We start from the raw sequence: 20,076 nt of genomic DNA, 5'->3' as shown, positions 1-20,076 counted from the left end.
AAGCACATCCTTCCTCAAATAGGGAGACACAATACTCCAGGTGTGGCCTCACCAAGACCCTGTATAATTGCAGCAAGACATCCCTGCCCCTGTACTCGAATCCTCTCGCAATGAAGGCTAATATATAATTTGCCTTCTTTAGCAAAGACAGCTCACCTCCACTTTCTCCAGGGAAAATTAGGGATGGCCAATAAATGCTGACCTCGCCCATCCCATCAATGAATACATTAAAAAAAAATCTTTCCTGATATCAGAACTGAGGGGTTATATCTACCATCCTAGTTTTTTTTAAACCTTCTCTATTGTGTCCACATCCCTTATATTATGTGGGTACCAGACCTGTTCAGTGTTTCAAATGTCTAACCAAGGTTCCATATAAGTTACACTTAACTTCTCTGCTTTTTAATTGCATTCCTTTTGAAATAAATCCCAGTGCTTTGTTTTTGAATGGGCTGGTTAAGCACAGCCTTTATTTTTAATGATAACCTGATGGATAAATAATCTAAAAAGTAATCTGATGTACGGACCTCTTTAGGTTTGCAGGCTGATTGTCGTAATCTCTGTCAGGACTGATTGCTCTCAATGCAGCTTCCAGCAAACACACTGGGAGAGGAGCGCACTGCCTGACCAACTGTGAACAGACCGTAAACAGCTCACAGACTCTTTGGGAAGTCCTGACACCCCAATAATTGTACATAATGTAACCTACGATCCACCATAAATGTTTGGTCATCCGAGTCCAGCTCACCCCCACCCTGTCTTTATTCATCTCCATTTCACCCGGTTAAGTAATGTCTCAAATTTAGGTTTTCAAATCCCTCCCCGCCCTCACCTCTCCCTAAGATCCCAGAGCCCCACCACCCTCCGGGATCTCTGTGCTCCTCGAATCCTAGCCTCCTGTGCATCCCTGATTTCAAATGTCCATCACATTTCAGCTCCTGGACCTTGACTTCTGCACTTTCCCTTCCTCCTTCAAACTTCAACCCAGCTTCTGATCATCTGCCTGCATGTTGATCGTCTCCTGGAGCTCTCTGTCCAATTTTGTTTGATAACATTCCTGTCAGGCACCTCGGAATGATTCATTCTGTCAAAGGCGCTATACAAATACAGGTTGTTGTTATTACAACCCTCCCAGTTTGATTCTGAACTTGTTTTAACTTCTCCATCAGTCTGGCCACTCAAGTTTTAAATAAAACACTCCTTCTCAATACTCACACCACACTCTCCCCCCCCCCGCCCCACCCGCTCCCCCCCCCCCCCCCACCCCGCCCCCCCCCCCCCCCCCCACCCCCCCACCCCCCCCCCTCCGCCCCCCCCATTCAATCACATCTCAGGAATAGTGCCAGAGGCTAGAGGGGGACCAGCAATATGTCCACACAACCCAAAAGAACAACATCAGAAACTGACTGATACCAAAATTAAACCAGGTGAGGGGATTTCAAAGCCGGGGAGATTCCAGGAATGTTTCCAGTCGCTTCCCGGTTCGACATGCTTCCTCTTCCAGGGGTCCTGAGCTCTGATCCGGGATGGGCAGGCACCCTGACCCCCAGCAACAACACTGACATCCAGCTAGGAGCGGGAACTGGGGTAACTTCCCAGGGGAAGAGAGGGTGAGCAATAGGAGGGAGATAGAGAGGGGTGAGGGAGAGGGGCTAAAGGAGGAGGTGATGGGGGAATGGGGGGGCGAGATGCGGAATGGGGGAGATGGGGAATGGGGGAGATGGGAATTGGGGGAGATGGGGAATGGGAGAGATGGGGAGGAGATGGGGAATGGGGGGGAGATGGGGAATGGGGGAGATGGGGAATGGGGAAGATAGGTAATGGGGGAGATGAGGAATGGGGGAGATGGGGAATGGGGGAGATGGGGAATGGGGGAGATGGGGAATGGGGGAGATGGGGAATGGGGGAGATAGGTAATGGGGGAGATGAGGAATGGGGGAGATGGGGAATGGGGGAGATGGGGAATGGGGGGAGATGGGAATTGGGGGAGATGAAAATTGGGGTAGATGGGGAATGGGGGAGATGGGGAATGGGGGAGATGGGGAATGGGGGGAGATGGGGAATGGGGCAGATGGGGAATGGGGGAGATGGGGATTGGGGAGATGGGAAATGGGGGAGACGGGGAATGGGGGAGACGGGGAATGGGGGAGACGGGGAATGGGGGAGACGGGAATGGGGAGATGGAGATTGGGGGAGATGGGGAATGGGGGAGATGGGGAATGGGAGAGATGGGGATTGGGGGAGTTGGGGAATGGGGGAGTTGGGGAATTGGGGAATGGGGAGATGGGGAATGGGGGAGTGGGGAATGGGGGAGATGGGGAATGGGAGAGATGGGGAATGGGGGGAGATGGGGAATGGGAGAGATGGGGAATGGGAGAGCTGGGGAATGGGAGAGATGGGGAATGGGGGAGATGGGGAATGGGGGAGATGGGGAATGGGGGAGGTGGGGATTGGGGGAGATGGGAATTGGGGGAGATGAAAATTGGGGTAGATGGGGAATGGGGGAGATGGGGAATGGGGGAGATGGGGAATGGGGGGAGATGGGGAATGGGGGAGATGGGGAATGGGGGAGATGGGGATTGGGGAGATGGGAAATGGGGGAGACGGGGAATGGGGGAGACGGGGAATGGGGGAGACGGGGAATGGGGGAGACGGGAATGGGGAGATGGAGATTGGGGGAGATGGGGAATGGGGGAGATGTGGAATGGGAGAGATGGGGATTGGGGGAGTTGGGGAATGGGGGAGTTGGGGAATTGGGGAATGGGGAGATGGGGGAGTGGGGAATGGGGGAGATGGGGAATGGGAGAGATGGGGAATGGGGGGAGATGGGGAATGGGGGAGATGGGGAATGGGAGAGATGGGGAATGGGAGAGCTGGGGAATGGGAGAGATGGGGAATGGGGGAGATGGGGAATGGGGGAGATGGGGAATGGGGGAGGTGGGGATTGGGGGAGATGGGGAATGGGGGAGATGGGAATTGGGGGAGATGGGGAATGGGAGAGATGGGGAGGAGATGGGGAATGGGGGGGAGATGGGGAATGGGGGAGATGGGGAATGGGGAAGATAGGTAATGGGGGAGATGAGGAATGGGGGAGATGGGGAATGGGGGAGATGGGGAATGGGGGAGATGGGGAATGGGGGAGATGGGGAATGGGGAAGATAGGTAATGGGGGAGATGAGGAATGGGGGAGATGGGGAATGGGGGAGATGGGGAATGGGGGGAGATGGGAATTGGGGGAGATGAAAATTGGGGTAGATGGGGAATGGGGGAGATGGGGAATGGGGGAGATGGGGAATGGGGGAGATGGGGATTGGGGAGATGGAAATGGGGGAGATGGGGAATGGGGGGAGACGGGGAATGGGGGAGACGGGGAATGGGGAGACGGGAATGGGGAGATGGAGATTGGGGGAGATGGGGAATGGGGGAGATGGGGAATGGGAGAGATGGGGATTGGGGGAGTTGGGGAATGGGGGAGTTGGGGAATTGGGGAATGGGGAGATGGGGAATGGGGGAGTGGGGAATGGGGGAGATGGGGAATGGGAGAGATGGGGAATGGGGGAGATGGGGAATGGGAGAGATGGGGAATGGGAGAGCTGGGGAATGGGAGAGATGGGGAATGGGGGAGATGGGGAATGGGGGAGATGGGGAATGGGGGAGGTGGGGATTGGGGGAGATGGGAATTGGGGGAGATGAAAATTGGGGTAGATGGGAATGGGGGAGATGGGGAATGGGGGAGATGGGGAATGGGGGGAGATGGGAATGGGGGAGATGGGGAATGGGGGAGATGGGGATTGGGGAGATGGGAAATGGGGGAGACGGGGAATGGGGGAGACGGGGAATGGGGGAGACGGGGAATGGGGGAGACGGGAATGGGGAGATGGAGATTGGGGGAGATGGGGAATGGGGGAGATGTGGAATGGGAGAGATGGGGATTGGGGGAGTTGGGGAATGGGGGAGTTGGGGAATTGGGGAATGGGGAGATGGGGGAGTGGGGAATGGGGGAGATGGGGAATGGGAGAGATGGGGAATGGGGGGAGATGGGGAATGGGGGAGATGGGGAATGGGAGAGATGGGGAATGGGAGAGCTGGGGAATGGGAGAGATGGGGAATGGGGGAGATGGGGAATGGGGGAGATGGGGAATGGGGGAGGTGGGGATTGGGGGAGATGGGAATGGGGGAGATGGGGAATGGGGGAGGTGGGGATTGGGGGAGATGGGGAATGGGGAGATGAGGAATGGGAGACATGGGGAATGGGAAAGATGGGGAATGGGAAAGATGGGGAATGGGGGAGATGGGGAATGGGGAAGATAGGTAATCGGGGAGCTGAGGAATGGGGGAGATGTGGAATGGGGGGAGATGGGAATGGGGGGAGATGGGAATGGGGGAGATGGAAATTGGGGTAGATGGGGAATGGGGGAGATGGGGAATGGGGGGAGATGGGGGAATGCGGGAGATGGGGAATGGGGAGATGGGGATTGGGGAGATGGGAAATGGGGGAGACGGGGAATGGGGGAGACGGGAATGGGGGAGACGGGGAATGGGGAGATGGGGATTGGGGGAGATGGGGAATGGGGGAGATGGGGAATGGGAGAGATGGGGAATGGGAGAGATGGGGATTGGGGGAGATGGGGAATGGGGGAGTTGGGGAATTGGGGAGTGGGGAATGGGGGAGATGGGGAATGGGGGAGTGGGGAATGGGGGAGATGGGGAATGGGAGAGATGGGGAATTGGGGAATGGGGGGAGATGGGGAATGGGGGAGATGGGGAATGGGGGAGATGGGAAATGGGAGAGATGGGAATGGGAGGAGATGGGGAATGGGGGAGATGGGGAATGGGGGAGTGGGGAATGGGGGAGATGGGGAATGGGAGAAATTGGGGAGATGGGGAATGGAGGAGACAGGGATTGGGGGAGACGGGGAATGGGGGAGATGGGGAATGGGGAGACGGAGAATGGAGGAGACGGGGAATGGGGATGAGATAGGGAATGGGGGAGATGGGGGAGATGGGGAATGGGGGAGATGGGGAATGGGGGAGATGGGGAAGGAGGAGATGGGAATGGGGGAGATGGGGAATGGGGGAGATGGGGAATGGGGGAGATGGGGAATGGGAGAGACGGGGAATGGGGGAGATGGGGAATGGGGGAGACGGAGAATGGAGGAGACGGGGAATGGGGGGGAGATGGGGAATGGGGGAGATGGGGGAGATGGGGAATGGGGGAGATGGGGAATGGGGGAGATGGGGAAGGAGAAGATGGGAATGGGGGAGATGGGGAATGGGGGAGATGGGGAATGGGGGAGCTGGGGAAAGGGGGAGATGGGGAATGGGGGAGATCGGGAATGGGGAGATGGGGAATGGGGGAGACGGGGAATGGGGAAGATGGGGAATGGGGGAGATGGGATTGGGGGAGATGGGGAATGGGGGAGATGGGGAATGGGGGAGATGCGGATTGGGGGAGATGGGAAATGGGAGAGATGGGGAATGGGAGAGATGGGGAATGGGAGAGATGGGGAATGGGGAGATGGGGAATGGGAGAGATGGGGAATGGGAGAGATGGGGAATGGGGGAGATGGGGAATGGGGGAGGTGGGGATTGGGGGAGATGGGGAATGGGGGAGATGGGGAATGGGGGAGATGGGGAATGGGGGAGATGGGGAATGGGAGAGATGGGGAATGGGGGAGATGGGGAATGGGGAAGATAGGTAATGGGGGAGATGAGGAATGGGGGAAATGGGGAATGGGGGGGAGATGGGGAATGGGGGAGATGGGGAATGGGGGAGATGGGGAATGGGGGAGACGGGGAATGAGAGATGGGGAATGGGGGGCAGATGGGGAAAGGGGGAATGGGGGGAGATGGGGAAAGCGGGAGATGGGGGAGATGGGGAATGGGGGAGAGATGGGGAATGGGGAATGGGGGGGGACATGGGGAATGGGGGGAGATGGGGAATGGGGGAGTTGGGGATTGGGGGAGATGCGGAATGGGGGAAAGGGGGAGATGGGGATTGGGGGAGATGGGGAATGGGGGAATGGGGAATGGGGGAGATGGGGAAGGAGGAGATGGGGAATGGGGGAGATGGGGAATGGGGGAGATGGGGAATGGGAGAGATGGGGAATGGGGAGATGGGGATTGGGGGAGATGGGGAATGGGGGAGATGGGGAATGGGGGAGACGGGGAATGGGGGAGACGGGGAATGGGGGAGATGGGGATTGGGGGAGATGGGGAATGGGGGAGATGGGGGATGGGAGAGATGGGGATTGGGGGAGATGGGGAATGGGGGAGATGGGGAATGGGGGAGTTGGGGAATTGGGGAGTGGGGAATGGGGGAGATGGGGAATGGGGGAGTGGGGAATGGGAGAGATGGGGAATGGGGGAGATGGGGAATGGGGGAGATGGGGAATGGGGGAGATGGGAAATGGGAGAGATGGGAATGGGGGGAGATGGGGAATAGGGGAGATGGGGAATGGGGGAGATGGGGAATGGGGGAGTGGGGAATGGGGGAGATGGGGAATGGGAGAAATGGGGAATGGGGGAGATGGGGAATGGAGGAGACAGGGATTGGGGGAGACGGGGAATGGGGGAGATGGGGAATGGGGGAGACGGAGAATGGAGGAGACGGGGAATGGGGGGGAGATGGGGAATGGGGGAGATGGGGAAGGGGGAGATGGGAATGGGGGAGATGGGGAATGGGGAGATGGGGAATGGGGGAGATGGGGAATGGGGAGATGGGGAATGGGAGAGATGGGGAATGGGGGAGATGGGGAATGGGGGAGATGGGGATTGGGGGAGATGGGGAATGGGAGAGATGCGGAATGGGAGAGATGCGGAATGGGAGAGATGGGGAATGGGAGAGATGGGGAATGGGGGAGATGGGGAATGGGAAAGATGGGGAATGGGGGGGAGATGGGGATTGGGGGAGATGGGGAATGGGGAAGATAGGTAATGGGGGAGATGAGGAATGGGGGAGATGGGGAATGGGGGAGATGGGTGATGGGGGGAGATGGGAATTGGGGGAGATGGGAATTGGGGGAGATGGGGAATGGGGGAGATGGGGAATGGGGGGAGATGGGGAATGGGGGGAGATGGGGAATGGGAGAGATGGGGAATGGGGAGATGGGGATTGGGGAATGGGGGAGACGGGGAATGGGGGAGACGGGGAATGGGGGAGATGGGGATTGGGGGAGATGGGGAATGGGGGAGATGGGGAATGGGAGAGATGGGGATTGGGGGAGATGGGGAATGGGGGAGACGGAGAATGGAGGAGACGGGGAATGGGGGAGATGGGGAATGGGAGAGATGGGGAATGGGGGGAGATGGGGAATGGGGAGATGGGGAATGGGGGAGATGGGGAATGGGGGGAGATGGGGAATGGGGAATGGGGGAGATGGGAATGGGGGGAAATGGGGAATGGGGGAGATGGGGAATGGGGGAGTGGGGAATGGGGGAGATGGGGAATGGGAGAAATGGGGAATGGGGGAGATGGGGAATGGAGGAGACAGGGATTGGGGGAGATGGGGAATGGGGGAGATGGGGAATGGGGGAGACGGAGAATGGAGGAGACGGGGAATGGGGGGGAGATGGGGGGGATGGGCAATGGGGGAGATGGGGAATGGGGGAGATGGGGAAGGAGGAGATGGGAATGGGGGAGATGGGGAATTGGGGAGATGGGGAATGGGGGAGCTGGGGAATGGGGAGATGGGGAATGGGAGAGATGGGGAATGGGGAGATGGGGAATGGGAGAGACGGGGAATGGGGGAGATGGGGATTGGGGGAGATGGGAAATGGGGGAGATGGGGATTGGGGGAGATGGGAAATGGGAGAGATGGGGAATGGGGGAGATGGGGAATGGGAGAGATGGGGAATGGGGGAGATGGGGAATGGGGGAGATGGGGAATGGATGAGGTGGGGATTGGGGAGATGGGGAATGGATGAGGTGGGGATTGGGGGAGATGGGGAATGGGGGAGATGGGGAATGGGAGAGATGGGGAATGGGAAAGATGGAGAATGGGGGGGAGATGGGGAATGGGAGAGATGGGGAATGGGGAAGATAGGTAATGGGGAGATGAGGAATGGGGGAGATGGGGAATGGCGGGGAGATGGGGAATGGGGAGTTGGGGAATGGGGGAGATGGGGAATGGGGAAGATGGAGAATGGGGTAGAGATGAGGAATGAGGCAGATGGGGAATGGGGGAGATGTGGAATGGGGGAGATGGGGAATGGGGAGATGGGGAATGGGGGAGACGGGGAATGAGAGATGGGGAATGGGGGAGATGGGGAATGGGGGAGATGGGGAATGGGGAGATGGGGAATGGAGGGCAGATGGGGAATGGGGGGGAGATGAGGAAAGGGGGGAGATGGGGAAAGCGGGAGATGGCGGAGATGGGGAATGGGGGAGAGATGGGGAATGGGGGAGATGGGGAATGGGGGGGGGAAATGGGGAATGGGGGAGATGGGGATTGGGGGAGATGGGGAATGGGGGAATGGGGAATGGGGGAGTTGGGGATTGGGGGAGATGGGGAATGGGGGAATGGGGAATGGGGGAGATTGGGAAGGAGGAGATGGGGAATGGGGGAGATGGGGAATGGGGGAGACGGGGAATGGGGGAGATGGGGCATGGGGGAGATGGGGAATGGGGGAGACGGGGAATGGGGGAGACGGGGAATGGGGGAGATGGAGAATGGGGGAGATGGGGATTGGGGGAGACGGGGAATGGGGGAGATGGGGAATCGGGGAGATGGGGAATCGGGGAGATGGGGATTGGGGAGAAGGGGATTGGGGGAGATGGGGAATGGGGGAGATGGGGAATGGGGTAGATGGGGAAAGAGGAGATGGGGAATGGGAGAGATGGGGGAGATGGCGAAGGGGGCAGATGGGGAATGGGGGAGACAGGGATTGGGGGAGACGGGGAATGGGGGTCATGGGGAATTGGGGAGATAGGGAATGGGGGGAGATGGGGAATGGGGGAGATGGGGAATGGGGGATGGGGAAGATAGGTAATGGGGGAGATGAGGAATGGGGGAGATGGGGAATGGGGGAGATGGGGAATGGGGGGAGAGATGAGGAATGGGGGCGATGGGAATTGGGGGAGATGTGGAATGGGGGAGAAGGGGAATGGGGGGAGATGGGGAATGGGGAGATGGGGAATGGGAGAGATGGGGAATGGGGGAGATGGGGAATGGGCAAGATGGGGAATGGGCAAGATGGGGAATGGGGGAGATGGGGAATGGGGGAGATGGGTAATGAGGGGGATGGGGAATGGGGAGATGGGGAATGGGGAGATGGGGAATGGGGGGCAGATGGGGAATGGGTGGGAGATGAGGAATGGGGGGGTGATGGGGAAAGGGGGAGACAGGGATTGGGGGAGATGGGGAATGGGGGAGAGATGGGGAATGGGGGAGTTGGGGAATGGAGAGATGTGGAATGGGGGAGATGGGGAATGGGGTGGACATGGGGAATGGGGGGGAGATGGGGAATGGGGAGATGGGGAATGGGGGAGATGGGGAATGGGGGAGATGGGGTATTGGGAGATGTGGACTGGGGGGGATGGGGAATGGGGAATGGGGGAGATGGGGATTCGGGAGATGGGGAATGGGGGAGATGGGGAATGGGGGAGATGGGGAATGGGGGAGATGGGGAATGGGGGAGTTGGGGAAGGAGGAGATGGGGAATGGGGGAGATGGGGAATGGGAGAGATGGAGAATGGAGGAGACAGGGAATGGGGGAGGCGAGGAATGGGGGAGACAGGGATTGGGGAGATGGGGAATGGGGAAGATGGGGAATGGGGGAGATGGGGAATGGGGGGGGAGAGGGGAATGGGGGGAGATGGGGAATGGTGAATGGGGGAGATGGAGAATGGGGAGATGTGGTTTGGGGAGATGGGGAATGGGGTAATGGGGGAGATGGGGATTGGGGTAGATGAGGAAGGAGGAGATGGAGAATGGGGGAGTGGGGAATGGGTGAGATGGGGAATGGGAGAGATGGGGAATGGGGTGAGATGGGGAATGGGCTGAGATGGGGAATGAGGTGAGATGGGGAATGAGGTGAGATGGGGAATGGGGGAGATGGGGAATGGGGGAGATGGGGAATGGGAGAGATGGCGAAGGGGGCAGATGGGGAATGGGGGAGACGGGGTTTGGGGGAGACGGGGAATGGGGACATGGGGAATGGGGGACATGGGGAATGGGGGACATGGGGAATGGGGGAGATGGGAATGGGGGAGATGGGGAATGGGGGAGATGGGGGAGATGGGGAATGGGGGAGATGGGGAATGGGGGAGATGGGAAATGGGGGAGATGGGGAATGGGTAATGGGGGAGATGGGGAATGGGGGAGATGGGGAATGGGGGGGAGATGGGGAATGGGGGAGATGGGTAATGGGGAGATGGAGAATGGGGAGATGGGGATTGGGGGAGATGGGGAATGGGGGAGATGGGGAATGGGGGAGATGGGGCTGTTTAGCACAGGGCTAAATTGCTGGCTTTGAAAGCAGACCAAGACAGGCCAGCAGCACGGTTCAATTCCCGTAACAGCCTCCCCGAAAGGCGCCGGAATGTGGCGACTAGGGGCTTTTCACTGTAACTTCATTTGAAGCCTACTTGTGACAATAAGCGATTTTCATTTCATTTCATTTCATTCATGTGGTTGGGGGGGGGTGGGGAGATGGGGAATGGGAGAGATGTGGAATGGGGGAGATGGGGAATTGAGAGATGGGGAATGGGGGAGATGGGGAATGGGGGGGGGGAGATGGGGAATGGGGGGGGGGAGATGGGGAATGGGGGAGATGGGGAATGGGGGAGATGGGGAATGGGGGAGATGGGGAATAGGGGAGATGGGGAATAGGGGAGATGGGGAATGGGGAGACGGGGTTTGGGAGGGGAGATGGGGAATGGGGGGGGAGATGGGGAATGGGGGAGATGGGGAATGGGGAGATTGAGAATGGGGGAGATGGGGAATTGGGGGAGATGGGGAATGGGGGAGATGGGGAATGGGGGAGATGGGGAATGGGGGAGATGGGGAAAGGGGGGTGGGTGGGGAAGGGGGGTGGGTGGGGAATGGGGGAGATGGGGATTGGGGGAAATGGGGAATGGGGAGATGGAGAATGGGGGAGATGGGGATTGGGGAGATGGAGAATGGGGAGATGTGGTTTGGGGAGATGGGGAATGGGGTAATGGGGGAAATGGGGATTGGGGTAGATGAGGAAGGAGGAGATGGAGAATGGGGGAGTGGGGAATGGGTGAGATGGGGAATGGGAGAGATGGGGAATGGGGTGAGATGGGGAATGGGCTGAGATGGGGAATGAGGTGAGATGGGGAATGGGGGAGATGGGGAATGGGGGAGATGGGGAATGGGAGAGATGGCGAAGGGGGCAGATGGGGAATGGGGGAGACGGGGTTTGGGGGAGACGGGGAATGGGGACATGGGGAATGGGGGACATGGGGAATGGGGGACATGGGGAATGGGGGAGATGGGAATGGGGGAGATGGGGAATGGGGAATGGGGGAGATGGGGAATGGGGAGATGGGAAATGGGGGAGATGGGTAATGGGTAATGGGGGAGATGGGGAATGGGGGAGATGGGGAATGGGGGGGAGATGGGGAATGGGGGAGATGGGTAATGGGGAGATGGAGAATGGGGAGATGGGGATTGGGGGAGATGGGGAATGGGGGAGATGGGGAATGGGGGAGATGGGGCTGTTTAGCACAGGGCTAAATTGCTGGCTTTGAAAGCAGACCAAGACAGGCCAGCAGCACGGTTCAATTCCCGTAACAGCCTCCCCGAAAGGCGCCGGAATGTGGCGACTAGGGGCTTTTCACTGTAACTTCATTTGAAGCCTACTTGTGACAATAAGCGATTTTCATTTCATTTCATTTCATTCATGGGGGGGGTGGGGAGATGGGGAATGGGAGAGATGGGAATTGGGGGAGATGGGGAATGGGGGAGATGGGGATTGGGGGAGATGGGGAATGGGGGAGATGGGGAATAGGGGAGATGGGGAATGGGTCAGATGGGGAATGGGGAGACGGGGTTTGGGAGGGGAGATGGGGAATGGGGGGGGAGATGGGGAATGGGGGAGATGGGGAATGGGGAGATGGAGAATGGGGGAGATGGGGAATTGGGGGAGATGGGGAATGGGGGGTGGGTGGGGAATGGGGGAGATGGGGATTGGGGAGATGGAGAATGAGGAATGGGGGATTGGGGAGATGGAGGAGATGGGGAATGAGGGGGGAGATGGGGAATGGGGAGATGGAGAATGGGGGAGATCGAGAATGGGGGAGATGGGGAATGGGGGAATGGGGGAGATGGGGCTGTTTAGCACAGGGCTAAATTGCTGGTTTTGAAAGCAGACCAAGACAGGCCAGCAGCACGGTTCAATTCCCGTAACAGCCTCCCTGAAAAGGCGCCGGAATGTGGCGACTAGGGGCTTTTCACAGTAACTTCATTTGAAGCCTACATGTGACAATAAGCGATTTTCATTTCATTTCATTTCATTCACGGGGGGGAGGGGGGAGGGGGAATGGGGGAGATGGGGAATGGGGGAGAGATGGGGAATGGGGGAGATGGGGATTCGGGGAGATGGGGAATGGGGGAGATGTGGAATAGTGGAGTTGGGGAATGGGTTAGATGGGGAATGGGGGAGATGGGGATTGGGGGGGAGATGGGGAATGGGGAGATGGAGAATGGGGGAGATGGGGAATGGAGGGAGATGGGGAATAGGGGAGATGGGGAATGGGGGAGACGGGGAATGGGGGAGACGGTGAATGGGGGGAGAGGGGAATGGGGGGAGATGGGGAATGGGGGGAGATGGGGAATGGGGGAGATGGGGAATGGGGTAGATGGGAAAGGAGGAGATGGAGAATGGGAGAGATGGGGAATGGAGGGGTATGGGGGAGATAGGGAATGGGGGAGATGGGGAGATGGGGAATAGGGGAGATGGGGAATGGGTCAGATGGGGAATGGGGGAATGGCGAATGGGGGAGATGGGGAATGGGGGAGATGGGGAATGGGGGAGATGGGGAATACGGGAGATGGGGAATGAGTCAGATGGGGAATGGGGGAGACGGGGAATGTGGAGACGGGGAATGGGGGAGACGGGGAATGGGGTGACAGGGATTGGGGGAGACGGGCAATGGGGAAGATGGGGAATGGGGGAGATGGGGTATGGGAGGGGAGATGGGGAATGGGGGGAGTTGGGGAATGGGGAATGGGGGGAGATGGGGAATGGGGGAGATGGGGAATGGGGGAGATGGGGAATGGGGAGACAGGGATTGGGGAGATGGGGAATGGGGGAGACAGGGATTGGGGGAGGTGGGGAATGGGGGAGATGGGGAATGGGGGAGACGGGGAATGGGGAGGAGTTGGGGAATGGAGGAGATGGGGAATGGTGGAATGGGGGAGATGGGGAAAGGGGAGATGGGGAATGGGGGAGATGGGGAATGGGAGAGATGGGGAATGGGGGAGATGGGGAATGGGGGAGACAGGGATTGGGGAGATGGGGAATGGGAAGATGGGGAATGGGGGAGATGGGGAATGGGGGAGACAGGGATTGGGGAGATGGGGAATGGGGAGATGGGGAATGGGGGAGACGGGGAATGGGGGGAGATGGGGAAGGTAGAGATGGGGAATGGGTGAGATGGGGAATGGGGGAGATGGGGAATTGGGGGGGTGGGGAATGGAGAGATGGGGAATGGGGGGAGATGGGGAATGGGGGAGATGGGGAATGGGGGAGATGGGGAATGGGGGAGATGGGGAATGGGTCAGATGGGGAATGGGGGAGACGGGGAATGGGGAATGGGGGGAGATGGGGAATGGGGGAGATGGGGAATGGGGGAGATGGGGAATGGGGAGACAGGGATTGGGGAGATGGGGAATGGGGGAGACAGGGATTGGGGGAGGTGGGGAATGGGGGAGATGGGGAATGGGGGAGACGGGGAATGGGGAGAAGTTGGGGAATGGAGGAGATGGGGAATGGTGGAATGGGGGAGATGGGGAAAGGGGAGATCGGGAATGGGGGAGATGGGGAATGGGAGAGATGGGGAATGGGGTTGATGGGGAATGGGGGAGACAGGGATTGGGGAGATGGGGAATGGGAGAGATGGGGAATGGGGGAGATGGGGAATGGGGGAGACAGGGATTGGGGAGACGGGGAATGGGGGAGACGGGGATTGGGGGAGACGGGGAATGGGGGGAGATGGGGAAGGTAGAGATGGGGAATGGGTGAGATGGGGAATGGGGGAGATGGGGAATTGGGGGGGTGGGGAATGGGGGAGATGGGGAATGGGGGAAGATGGGGAATGGGGGAAATGGGGAATGGGGGAGATGGGGAATGGGGGAATGGCGAATGGGGGAGATGGGGAATGGGGGAGATGGGGAATAGGGGAGATGGGGAATAGGGGAGATGGGGAATGGGTCAGATGGGGAATGGGGGAGACGGGGAATGGGGAGACGGGGAATGGGGGAGACGGGGAATGGGGTGACAGGGATTGGGGGAGATGGGGAATGGGGAAGATGGGGAATGGGGGAGATGGGGTATGGGAGGGGAGATGGGGAGTGGGGGGAGTTGGGGAATGGGGAATGGGGGGAGATGGGGAATGGGGGAGATGGGGAATGGGGAGACAGGGATTGGGGAGATGGGGAATGGGGAGACAGGGATTGGGGGAGGTGGGGAATGGGGGAGATGGGGAATGGGGGGAGTTGGGGAATGGAGGAGATGGGGAATGGTGGAATGGGGGAGATGGGGAATGGGGGTGATCGGGATTGGGGAGATGGGGAATGGGGAGACAGGGATTGGGGGAGGTGGGGAATGGGGGAGATGGGGAATGGGGGGAGTTGGGGAATGGAGGAGATGGGGAATGGTGGAATGGGGGAGATGGGGAATGGGGGTGATCGGGAATGGGGGAGTTGGGGAATGGGGGAGATGGGGAATGGGAGAGATGGGGAATGGGGGAGATGGGGAATGGTGGAGACAGGGATTGGGGAGATGGGGAATGGGAGAGATGGGGAATGGGGGAGACGGGGAATGGGGGAGACAGGGATTGGGGAGACGGGAAATGGGGGAGATGGGGAATGGGGGAGACGTGGAATGGGGGGGGAGATGGGGAATTGGGGGGGGTGGGGGCACGGAACCGCCAACATTCCCGGAATAGCCGCTTCCCGGCGCTGCCTCTCCTCCCGGGAATTTGGTGCCGATGGAGGAGCCGCGAAGCCGAATCTTACCATAAACATCCGGACTCCCGGAGTCTCTCCCGGTGTCTCCCGGTGTCTCTCCCGGTGTCTCCCGGAGTCTCTCCCGGTGTCTCTCCCGGAGTGTCTCCCGGTGTCTCTCCCGGAGTCTCTCCCGGTGTCTCTCCCGGAGTCTGTCCCGGTGTCTCTCCCGGTCTCTCCCGGAGTCTCTCCCGGATGCTCCTCCCGGGCAGCGCGGGTTTCAGGAATGTCCTCCTGGCCGGGCAGTGGCTGCGTTAAAGACAGGAGTGTGACAGAGAGAGAGAGAGGGGGAAGGAGACAGAGAGAGAGGGAAGGAGAGAGACAGGAGTCAGCGAGGGAGGGAGGTAGGGAGGGAGGGAGTCAGTCTGTGAGGGAGGTAGGGAGGGAGGGAGGCTGCATGCTGCCTCGGGGCTGGGCAGTGCCGCCGGGGTCACACTCAGACATTAACTGGCTCCCTCCTCATTCCCAGCGGAAAATCCCAGGGAGACTCTCTCTCTGCTCCTGGGATGATGGTAACAGGAGTCCTGGCAGCTGCAATGATGCCTTTGCTCTTCTTGTTGTTGCTTGGGGGGGGGGGGGGCAGATTGTCAGTGTGACCCCCTCCTCTCTGCACACTGACCAGGAGAACGATGTGGATGGGATCTGGGTGTGAGGACACACTCACACTCACTCACACTCTCAGTACAGTTTCCACTCCCCCCCCCCAGAGAGAGACAGAGCCGATTTTAATCATTGTCATTCCTTCTGATGTAATATTTCCCCAGGCTCTCTCGGAGAGGCATTAATTTCCAGATGCAGGGAGGGGGGTGGGTGAACACCATCATGTTTCCTGCGAACCTTTCCCCAGCCCGGCTCCAATACTGGGGACTTGTTGAGAAAAATGTACGGGCTGATGGAATGATTGCATTTGCATTTCAATATATTTTTCTATATGTGTGTGTTTTACACTTGCTATATTCGCTTCCGGCTATTGCAAGGGCAGTGAGGTGAATCTGCCTGCATTGTAAAGAGGGTCCTTGCTACCTGCCCCCGGGGCACACAGCCCGATTTCAATTACAACGCCGTGTCTGCCACGAACATTTCTGAGCCAGCTCCGCCGGCCATTGGCCTCAATTGCTTTGTTTCTTTTGAAACTAGACACAGAGATTTTTCTATTCTCCCCTCTCCCTCCACACGCTCTCTCCCTCCCTCCACACTCTCTCTCCCTCCACACTCTCTCTCCCTCCCTCCCTCCACACTCTCTCTCCCTCCACACACACATTCTCTCCCTCCCTCCACACACTCTCTCCCTCCCTCCACACTCTCTCTCCCTCCACACACACATTCTCTCCCTCCCTCCACACACTCCCTCCCTCCACACACTCTCCCTCCACACTCTCTCTCTCCCTCCACACTCACTCTCCCTCCACACACACTCTCTCTCCCTCCACACACACACTCTCTCTCCCTCCACACTCTCTCCCTCCCTCCACACACTCTCCCTCCACACTCTCTCTCTCCCTCCACACTCACTCTCCCTCCACACACACTCTCTCTCCCTCCACACTCTCTCTCCCTCTACTCTCTCTCCCTCCACACACACACTCTCTCTCCCTCCACACACTCTCTCCCTCCACACACACACTCTCTCTCCCTCCCTCCACACGCTCTCTCTCCACATGTCCTTTTAATTTCTCCCCGCACCTCTCTTCATTTCATTATTGGGTCAAAGCTAAACTTTTTCTCCCACTTTATAACCCTGTTTGGTCCAACTTTGCATTGAGTAATGAGACTGCAGATTGAAATTTACCCCCCCCCCCCCAATGCTATTTAATGAATGATTTCGCCCCCTCCCCTTTCCCCTCACCCCCGAGTTTTGTGGCACCGTGGAGCAAGTTTGTTCGCCAGTTGTACTGGAAAATCCCAGTTACCTGCAGCTGAATTCCTGGACTTTCTCTCTCTGTATATATATCTCACCCTTTTTAAAAACTGATCTTTGGCGCCAACTAGCTAAATATTCACGCAAGTGTAACTTTGTGGAAAGGTTAAGTGTAACGTTATTAGGCTCCACACAGTAATATAGAGGGGAGATGTGAACTTTACGGTAACTCTACAGATTATGTCAACCAAAGTTTCTTTGACATTTCCTTTGTGAACCCATTTTTGAAATATTAATACCTCAAGTAAAGTTAATATGACTTGGAATGCCATACAAAGCAGTGGAGTATCCTGCAGTCATTGACTGGCAACCTCATACTCACCCATGGCAATTTCTTCTGATTGTTGTGTATATTTTCAATAATGAATTGCCCCAATGTGGTGACTGGATATTTACTGTCCATCCCAAGTTACCTTCTGGAGGTATTTGGCTGTCTTCTTGAACCACTGATATGGTAGAATCCCTACAGTGCAGAAGGAGGTCATTGGTCCATTGAGCCTGCATCAGTACTCTGAAAGAGCACTCTACCTAGGACCCGCCCCCGCCCCATCCTCATAACCCAGTCACTCCACCTAACCCTTTGGACACTAAGGGTCAATTTAGCATGTTCCATCCACCCAACCTGCACTACTTTGGACTGTGGGAGGAAACCGGAGCACCCGGAGGAAACCCCCGCAGGCACGGGGAGGATGTGCAGACTCCGCACAGACAGTCACCCAAGGTCGGAATCAAACCTGGGACCCTGGCACTGTGAGGCAGTAGTGCTAATCACTGTGCCACCGCCATACCCAGTTTGATACAAGTGGCACATTAAGCATTTCATTGACAGAGAACCAGGAAACTATGTTAATTACATGTAAATAAAACAACACAAATCATTCTCCATTTCAATATCCTTCAGTGTTTTTTAAAAAGAGCAAAAGGACATATGTTTGTGAAGTAAACCATTTAGACTTTGCTATCATAATTTTTTCTACTCTCAGTCTAACATAGAGAATTTTCTGATCTAGTCACTTCCTGATTCATACAGTCACAGAGTTTTACAGCACAGAATGAAGCCCTCGGCCTCGGGGGTTATGGGGAGAAGGCAGGACAATGGGGATGAGAAACATCAGCCATGATTGAATGGCCGAGCAGATCTGATGGGCCGAGTGGCCTAATTCTGCTCCAATGTCTTATGGTCTTTGTGGTGATATGCATATGCACAGCAAGGTTTCTAGTTGGATGTACGACCTCCAACCAGCAGATGGGGACAGTGATTCACCATGTGACTCCACAGGTGGGCAGTTGGTAGTAAGTTGTACGAGAGGACAGTCGCATTGAAGTAGACCCAGGAAAATTCACTTATTGATTACCGTTTGTATTATAGTTCATTGGTCATCTATCCACGTGTTCATCTAGTAAAGAACTAGATGTTCTGTGGACATCTTTAACGCGGCCACAACACAAAACATAACAGTCTTACGGCCCAACATGCCTGCGCCAGCCTCCAAGCATCTATCTACTCTAATCCCATTTTCCAGCACTAGGCCCATAGCCTTGTAGGCTGTGGTGTTTCAAGTGCTTATTTAAATGCTTCTTAAATGTAGTGAGGGTTCCCGTCTCTACCACCCATTCAGGCAGCGAGTTCCAGGCTCCCACCACCCCCTGGGTGAGAAGCTTTCCCCTGAAATCCTCTCGAAATTTCCTGCCCCTTACCTTAAATCTATGCCCCCTGGTTATTGACTCCTCTGCTAAGGGGAAAAGTGTCTTCCTATCCACCCTATCTATGTCCCTCATAGTTTTGTACACCTCGATCAGATTCCCCCCTCCCCCCCCCCTTCCTCAGCCTTCTCTGCTCCAGGGAAAACAACCCCACCCCAACCAGCCTCTCTTCATAGTTGAAACTCTCCATCCCAGGCAACATCCTGGTGAATCTCCTCTGCACCCCCTCCAGTGCAATCACATCCTTCCTATAATGCGGTGACCAGAACTGCACCCAGTACTCCATCTGTGGCCTAACGAACGTTTTATAACCGCTCCATCGTAACCTCCCTGCTCCTACATTACGTGGCTTGGCTAATAAAGGAAAGTATTCGTGCTTAATGTTTTGCATTTTTGATGCACCTTTTGTTCTGAACATATTTTACAAGTTCAGAGGGCAGAGTAACTTTCCCTGAGAACCACATTCAGGCCATTTCGCTCAAACTCTATAATTCACAATTAATAATGGACTCTTTCTATTCTGTGCATCAGGGAGAAAGTATCTGCATTTATACAGCACCTTTCACAATTTCAGGACTTCCCATAAGTTACTAACAGCCAAGTAAGTTTCTGAAGTGTAGCCACTCTTGTAAAGGAGAAAGTCAGAGCCAGCTTTCACATAGCAAGATCCCGCAGATAGTAATGAGATAAACGAGCACATCAATTTGTTAAACAATGCTGATTGAGAGCTAGATTGTGGCCCCAGGACACCAGGCAGAATTCCTCTGCTGCTCTTCAAATAGCCACTTGAGAGAACGCAGAGGACCTCAGATAAATGCCTCATCTAATAGATAGCACGTCTGACAGTGTAGCACCCCATCAGTACCACACTGAAACATCAGCCCAGACTTTGTGCTTATGAACTGTTATGGGCCAGGGTTTAGCAACTCCAAAGCATATTGTGGAGCTCACCTGAAATACAACCTTTATGTTGAATTTGGCTAGGATGAGCACAAGAGCCTTCCCTTCAGGTGTGATTCAACGAACGTCTTTATTCTAGCAAGCTTTATTCTAAGAATTTAGTTAACATTTGTATAAATACACACAGCAAGAATTTTTCATCAACTACAAACATAAAGACCCCACAGCTACAGTAATCTCTATATAACCCTTAATGAATTTTCCCTTAACTGTTCCAATTCAATAACAAAATCCAAGTAAAACCAGAAACTCCTTTTAAAAGGTGTGGCCCAGCACACAGCATTCTCACTGGTATAAGAC

At 56.5% G+C, this 20,076-nt stretch overlaps 1 protein-coding gene across 4 annotated transcripts in view; it reads right to left on the bottom strand.

Annotated features, from left to right (window-relative positions):
• The window catches only part of LOC140430323 (BTB/POZ domain-containing protein kctd15), an 82,258-nt gene extending 66,272 nt beyond the window's left edge, over positions 1-15,986 (bottom strand). The window contains exon 1 of one of the 4 annotated variants that reach the window (XM_072517766.1): positions 15,207-15,986. In XM_072517766.1, the coding sequence (XP_072373867.1) occupies positions 15,207-15,215 (9 nt within the window). In that variant the 5' untranslated portion in view covers positions 15,216-15,986. The remainder of the gene's footprint in view (positions 1-15,206) is intronic. The other 3 variants (XM_072517767.1, XM_072517770.1, XM_072517768.1) reach the window with 3 other exon arrangements.
• Between the last annotated feature and the right edge of the window lie 4,090 nt (positions 15,987-20,076).

Source organism: Scyliorhinus torazame, chromosome 10 (genome assembly GCF_047496885.1).
Source record: "Scyliorhinus torazame isolate Kashiwa2021f chromosome 10, sScyTor2.1, whole genome shotgun sequence".
NCBI classification, from domain to species: Eukaryota; Metazoa; Chordata; class Chondrichthyes; order Carcharhiniformes; family Scyliorhinidae; genus Scyliorhinus; species Scyliorhinus torazame.
This window is presented reverse-complemented; position numbering and strand designations above follow the sequence as displayed.